Consider the following 7,801-nt stretch of genomic DNA (forward strand, 5'->3'; position numbering starts at 1 on the left):
TCATAGACTGGTCCCCAAGGGTTAATGGACCGATACAATGTCCAATCAGCGCTGGAGATGCCCTCACCACCCATTTATATATTTCCACCTCTCTTCTTCCTCATTTTCTTTTTCCATATTCTCCCACCTGCTGATTTTTCTCTGGGTCATTTCCGATCATGCATGAAAAGGATATTCCCTGTACCACAACATGGTGGCGACTTTACGAAGCTTGTGGCCAACCTAAAGCGCATGAAAACGACACAAGCTTCAGGTACAACCTTAGCAATTTTTTACTTCCTCCGTTTCAAAATAGAACGTTATACTAAAATTAGTACAAAGTTGAGTCATCTATTTTAAAACGGAGGGAGTATTTTGTAAAAATGATCGGTATCTACTATGAAAGTTCATCAGAAGTGCGAATCGCCTCAAATATATAAAAAATTACAACAAGAATCTAGACCACGAAGACCGTAAATACTAATTCACACGTACTACTCCCTCCGATACAGCCATTTGAGCAAGAGGGAGTAGTACCTGTTTGCCGTAAAGAGGGACCATACCATGCATGCATAGTAATCAGTTAGTCGTTGGCTCAAACCCGTGACTAGGTGGTACGCAAATTGTAATCAGGCCGACAGGGATCCATCCCATCCGGGCTCTCCCAACCCTTTCGACAGTTGACACGCAAGCGAACAAACAACACAAAGATCATCGACATCACACACCCAAGATACTAGTAGTACTATTATATTACTTTATTCATTATTCAATTCATCCATACATCCGTCCATAGTAATCTCACCCAAAACATGAAAACTTCAGCACACAAAACTCAACAGAAACTTCGTGAGATCCGTAAAAACGAACGGTAAATCATAAACTTAGATACTGTTATAAACAAATTCATAATTGCCCTTGCATAGTATCTATTGTATTCTAACTTCTTCATGACTTATATCCTCCCGATATAATCCATAGCATCCTCAAAATAAGCAAACTATGCAATGAAAATAGAATCTGTCTAAAACAGAATAGTCGGAATCTTCAAGGTCATCAGGTGCACGCGCAGCTACTCAGTGATCTTCTAGAGCACATATGGACCCACAATGGAAACCAAAGAGCTAATGTTTGAGTTGTGTACTTAAAATAAACAATAAGAACTACGTATTTTTGATACCAACATTTGTTATTTATGTGCAATATTGACGTGTATGATGGACGTGCATGGCTGTGCATGTATTTGACAGTCTAGATTTGAGGTATGTAATTGCCAGACATGATAAATGAGGGGCGACCCGGGCGCGTCCGCGGACTTATAGGCGCCGGATTTGCCACATCGTAGACGCTCTTACAAAACGGTCAATCTAAAGCGCATGAAAACGACACTCTTGCCATGGGCCTCAGAAAACAACTAGGAATTTTATGCGTACACGATTAAAATTTCACTACCCGCAAAAAAGAATATTATAATTCCACACGTACAGGTATATATTTTGAGTAGTACCAGTATAGTTATTCTCCCGTAACAGCTTTCCTTGTCTCTTTCCTATCACCACCACTATATATTTCCACCTCTCTTCCTCATCATCTCTTTTCCATTTTTTTCGCCTTATTCTCTCACATGTTGATTATTCTTCTGGTTATTTCCGGGCATGCATGAAGTGGATATTCCCTACTCCACAACACGCTACTTCTTCTAGGAACACAGCACAAGACGGTGGTGGATCGCGACTTACAAAGTGGCCAACCTAAAGGTGGCATGAAAAGGACGCGTCAAGCTTTCATATGAAACCTTAGTAAACTTAAGTTTTGTGAAGCTGGTTAATTGGTTACTGTGAAAGTTCATCATAAATGCAAAGTCACACGCACACTTCTTGTAAGACTAGATTTCGTAAGTGCAAGTACAATAAGATTATGTAAGTACTCCCTCCGTCTCAAAATAATTGTCTCAACTTTGTACTAGCTCTAGTACAAAGTTGTACTAAGTTTGAGACACTTATTTTGGGATGGAGGGAGTAGGCTATAATAGTTAAAATATTATTTTTCTGCTGACATGGTGGGGCGAGAAGGGGAGCCCGCTACAAAATAAGAGCTAACTGCAGCACGTGCTCCTAGGCAATATGTGAAAATGACAGATGGGCCATATAGTAATAAAGCAGCACATCTTTATATCCACTAACTACTGTACCCCTCCGTAAAGTAATATAAAAATATTTAGATCACTACTTGGGAGTATTTGCTGGCTATAAGCTTGGCTATAGATGACACGTCCCTTTCTAAGCAGGGAGCATGCATGCATAGTTATCAGTTAGTCGTTGGCTTAAACCGTGTGATTATTCGGCAAGCAAATTGTAGTGAGGCCGACAGGGATCCATCCCATCCGGGCGCCCCCGACCCCTTCCACAGTTTGACACGCAGGCCAACAAGCAACACACACAGAGATCATCTCATCAGCATCGCACACCCACACGAGATACTAGTCGTACCAGTACTACTTTATTCATCCATTATTCAATGCAGCCATACGTCCACAGACAGACTGTCCCCGCCCTGCCCTGGGTCGGCCAGGCCAAGCCCAAGATATTATTATCCCTTGTTGATCCTAGTACCAAGGAATTTCACACCAAACCAAAACCACCGAATTTCTGCAGGGAAAAATTACTGCTCAAAATTTCAGAATCATGGTGGGAGCATAATTGACAGACTCTGTGGCAGCAGCAGTAGCACCAAATGGAAGTGCAGTGGTAGGAGTGGGAGGGAGGAAGGGATCCGAATTCACAGCAAGCAGTAGTTCCAAAGACCCAAGCTTTTGGAGGAGAAAAGCAAACAGTGCATTGCAGGGGTCCAATTGCCAGAGCAGTGCTCACTCTAGCAGTAAAAAAATACTCCTACTCCAAAAGAGAGAGCAGCGGCTGCAGAGAAGCAGAGAGGAGAAAAGCAGGAGAGAGAGAGAGGGAGAGGGAGAGAGGAGTAGCTGACAGTACAGCTGAGACGGGACAGCGGCACCCAGAGCAACCACAGCGAGCTCCCCTCTATCCCGTGGGAGGAGACCCAGATCGGCTCGGCTCCTCGCTCGCTGTCCAGCGGTAAAAAAGGAGCAGGGGGCAGATTCATCGCAGATAGGGGGAGGAAGAAAACAACTCGGCGCAACAGCGACGCCCGAGATGTGGTGAAAGAGAGAGCTGCCTCCCTCTGCCTGCCTGCCTGCCTGCCTGGGGAAAGAAAGAGAGAGGGGAGAGGAAAAACATCACAAGAAAAGCATGCAGAAAGGAGCAGGAGGAGGAGACCAGTAGCCTCCCCCGCATCGGCCTCCAATTGTTTTTCCTCCTCGCGGTAAGTAATCTTGGCTGATGTTTTCTTGTTTCAATCCGGTGCTTGGTTTATTTTGGTTGGTTGGTTGTTTGCGAGTTTCTTTCCGCTGCTCGATTTGTTTGTTTGATCTGAATTAGCTTCTCTGTTGGTTGTTGTTGGGTACAAACAGTCAAAAGGGAGAGGGAGAGGGGGCAGATCATGGCCGCCGTCATGGATTTGGATCTCAACTGCGCGCCGCCGTCGCCGGAGCCCGCGCCCCAGGACCACCGCCTCGCCCACGCAATGCTCCGCCAAGAACACGCCTACCGCCACCAGGTGCCTTCCCTTCCCCTGCTTACCTACTTGCTCCCCGCAAAAATCCCTTCTTTCCTCACTAGCCAGCCCGTGTAAATCACGATTAAAAAATATATACCCACGAATAAAAGCCAATTATTTTCGCAATTTCTTCGACGGAGTGGATAGATATAAAGTTAATTGATTGTTGTACTGTTAAATATCGTATTTCCCTTGCTCATGTGGTTGCATCTGATTTGGTGTTTCTAGGTGGAGGACCTGCATAGGCTGTATTGGGCGCAGAGGAATCTCAGGCCTGATGCGCCCTTCTGGGAGCAATCCCACGATGTCCTCTATCCTGTTCCCACCCATTCCATGGCCATGGCCACTTCCTCCCAATCCCACATCCACATGGTGAGCTACGCTATGCTATTCAGGCCAGGCCAAACAGGAATCACCTAAACTTTCCCCAAATTCCTGCTGCTAAATCGACAAGTCTCTCTGCTTTGCTGCCACAGATTGATCCGGATCTGTCAGGAGGCAAGCAGGCCATTTGGTGTGGCAATGGGGTTGCAGGGAATTTGGGCGCTGAGGGTTCTTCTGTCAGGAGGAAACCTGACCATGGTGGTGGTGTGCAGGGGAGGTCCGGTTACCGCCGTATGATCGATCTAGAGAAGCCGGCGACGTCCGAGGACGACGATGATGATGTGGAGATCTTGTCTCCTGCCCGGTTCAGTGACTATGCCAAGCGCAATGCTGGGTTTGTGGATAATTCTCAGTGTTATCCAAGGGAGAATGCTGCCCATGTTCGTTTCGGTGAGTTCAAGAGCATCCCTTCCCTGCCCTGCCCTGCCCTGCCTAGTTATGTTAATATAACTATAATTGTCTACTTTGGTAGAGTAAAACAGCAAAACTAAGAAATGCAGAGCCGAATGCCTTACTAATAATAAGTTCGTTTGATAGCAATTGAATGGTCCTTGACATTAGAACTCAGATTGTCATTATAAAAAAATGAATGTCTGAGTAATGAATCTCGATTACTACATGTAGGCTGCAGTTGTGTGCTTTGGGTTCAAACTTGTGTCCTGCAAGGTTGCATTGTCAATAATGTTCACACCATGCCATTGTATTGTAGGCTAAATTATTCTCAATGCTTTCCATACATGCCCAACCTTTTTAAGTTTCATAGTAAAAGACAGGATGGCCGGAAAATTCTATGTACCACTTACGTAATTGTGTGTTATGATATCTCCAGTTTTTTACAGTATAGCTTTTACGTATGCTGTAATTTGTGCCTGCAAGCTTGAATCTTCTAGTCTTGGGTGTGCTGAAACATCCATTTAGCTTATTATTTGTGCCTGCAAGCTTGAATCTTCTAGTCTTGGGTGTGCTGAAACATCCATTTAGCTTATTATTTGTGCCTGCAAGCTTGAATCTTCTAGTCTTGGTGTGCTGAAACATCCATTTAGCTCAGTTCGAAGAAAACATCCATTTAGCTTATTTATAGGAAAAGCATCCATTTAGCTTCAACGGAATGTGCTCTTGTTGTAATTCAGTTGCAAGCCTGGATCTCTCTTGCAGTTTGTTTAGTCAGTTGCAAGCCTGGATCTCTCTTTCAGTTTGTTTTTCTAGGCAACAGTTCATTTGTTTATCTTGATGATACGTGAACATGAAAAGGCTTCTTTGATTTATTTATTTTCCTGTGTTTACGTGAGTTCCTTTATCCATTGTTTGTAATATAAGAGTCTAAGAGACACAGTATTATTACTTATTTCACTTTAATGATTGCTCATTTAATAAATAATGCTTGACAGTACTAAGAGATTGTAAATTGGCCAAGTTTATCTGCTAGCAGACCAGATGGTGTGTTGCCTGTATTTCATCTTTTTTGTCAATGGCAACACATTAAGGCATTATTCGAGTCTATATGCGCAAAACATACACTATAATGTTCTTTGATTGGCCAAAGAAGTTCGTGAATTACGGAATTTAAAAGTGCAAGCGATTTGATAAGGGATGTTAGATTGCATCCTCTGCATTTTGATCATTGTTTACCTAAAATTGTGTTCGTTTAAATTAGAATAGCATAAATGTTCCATGTTTCCCATCGGCAACTTAATTACCCTGGCTAAATATATAATTTTTTATGAGTAATATTCCGTTCAGACTGGAAGAAAACTAACCCATTGAGTAGAACAACATATCATAATGTTCTTGTATATCATTCTAACTAGATGTGTTCCCTGCTTTCTGTATGACTGTAGTTAGCGTAGAGCTTATCATTTAGTGAATGTCTTGTCTTGTGCATACATCTTGGATTGCATGGTATTCATTGCTCTCTGTAACTCCACTGGAAAAGTGTGAGATTCTGTCGGGGCATTTGCTTGACTCTGTTTATCACCTTTCAGGTTCAACTGGATCTAGTGATACCCCAGACAGTCATTCACCAGTGAAAGCAAAGGCTACTGCATCTGGACGCATGCTTATCGACCTGAATATAGCTCAAGAAGATGATTTAAATGTTTGCCCTGATTCTTCCAAAAACGTGTTCTGTTCTCCTTTGGCTAGTTCAAGAACAATGCAATCAGGAGAAGGTTGCAGCAACTCCAGCAAAGCATTCCACATCAGAGCTGAGTCGAGCATTGGATCTTCAAAAGGGTCTTCGATCACAGTTGCGGCATCAATGCCGGCCCCAGACAGCATGAGGGAAGTGATGGCCAGAGGTATTTGTGACCCACAGAGCAGTTCTAAGCCTTTCCGCGTGGAAGCTTCAAATCATGACGTGCGTCTCAGAGGAAATATCCAGCATCAACATACACTAGATAATGTCTCTGGAATGAGTTCTCAGGCCTCTATGGAAATTCCACGTGAAGAGATGTCAGTTAGGGCGAGCGGTCGACATTCTTCTTCTTCTTCAGACTTACAAAAAATAGGAGGACAAACAGCTGTTTATAGGGAGTGCCAAGAGGAGAGTCTAGCAGTAATCTGTGATGATGAAATGGAGGGTTTTGACTTGAATGTGTCTGTTGGAAGCATCGAGCTCCCATCGATGATGGATAGCAGTCCCAGAGAGAAACATGCAAGTAGTAGTGATGGTGTTGACAAACTTCTAAGTCATTACTTTACTGAGGATAAGGTCCAGGAAAACATTTCTTCCGTCGAATGTCCAACTATCATAGACCAACAACACATGGCTGAGAGTATGGACGGTAAAAGTGTACGGTCGCCAGACTCCGGAGTTGCAACAAACAGATCGATGTCGATTCCAGAAACTCCTCAAGGTCGTGACTACGCTTGTCCAAGATTGAGACCATCAAGTAACGGAGAATCAAATTCTATGAACGCGCCCATCACATATCAAGTTGTGACAGAAGATGAGCTACTAGCGTCCACAGCAGCTCAGACACTCGTTTCCTTGTTCACGGATAGCGCTGCGTGGATCACAGACAGCCATTGCAGCAACAACCAGGCAGATGCTCAGGATGGAGGCGATGAACCGCAGGTCTCGCTGGACTCGTTCGAGGAAGGCGTGATGAACCTGGAGGCTCTGAGAGACGATGGGGATTCAGTCGCTGTGAGAGCGCCGGACAAGGACGGGCCTTCGTGTGGGATCAAGCTGCGGAGAGGGAGGGGGATGAGAGACTTCCAGAGGGAGATATTGCCCGGGCTGGTCTCCCTCGCGAGGCACGAGATATGCGACGACTTGCATGCTATAGGGTATGAAATCAGGAAGACCAGGCAGAGGAGGGCGCCCGGGGACAAGTACGGTCCGTCGACCCGGTCAAGGCTGCCTCGGCGTTGCTCCAATGCATGGAACTAGTGAGGGTTTTTTCATACGGAAGCGCTGGTGAAGCGCAATGCCGACGAAGGAAATGTGGGGGAGTAGGAGTTGTGAGGGCAATTCTGGCCAGGCCTGTGAATATCGTCGTGTATGAACTATGAAGCCTAGCTGAAACCGGTCTGCTGCTAGCGCCATCGTTCGGTCGGTGAATTCCTTTTTTCGGTTAATCGACAAAAAAGCTTGGTGATAATGCCGGAGGGGTGGTAGGTTGCGCCTTTTATTTAGTAGCTGCGGATTTATATTTAGCAAGTGAAGTGATGATGGTAAAGCTCGACAATTTTTTTTGTTTCTGTAACCTGGAAGAATGATTTGGATGAATGGCCCCATAGAACAAGGCTCCCTCCCTGTGTGTACATTCTTTACTGTATCTGTTGGGTTACTTACCAATTACCA

General features: G+C 44.5%; 1 protein-coding gene across 1 annotated transcript; it reads left to right on the forward strand.

Annotated features, from left to right (window-relative positions):
- Positions 1–2,907: 2,907 nt before the first annotated feature.
- On the forward strand, positions 2,908–7,801 carry LOC123099122 (uncharacterized). Its single transcript, XM_044521267.1, has 5 exons — positions 2,908–3,315; positions 3,464–3,609; positions 3,838–3,981; positions 4,086–4,383; positions 5,976–7,801. Exons 2-5 carry the CDS (start codon positions 3,493–3,495, stop codon positions 7,385–7,387), a joined length of 1,971 nt encoding a protein of 656 aa, XP_044377202.1. The 5' UTR covers positions 2,908–3,315; positions 3,464–3,492; the 3' UTR covers positions 7,388–7,801.

The sequence above is a fragment of the Triticum aestivum genome, chromosome 4D (assembly GCF_018294505.1).
Source record: "Triticum aestivum cultivar Chinese Spring chromosome 4D, IWGSC CS RefSeq v2.1, whole genome shotgun sequence".
Lineage (NCBI taxonomy): Eukaryota > Viridiplantae > Streptophyta > Magnoliopsida > Poales > Poaceae > Triticum > Triticum aestivum.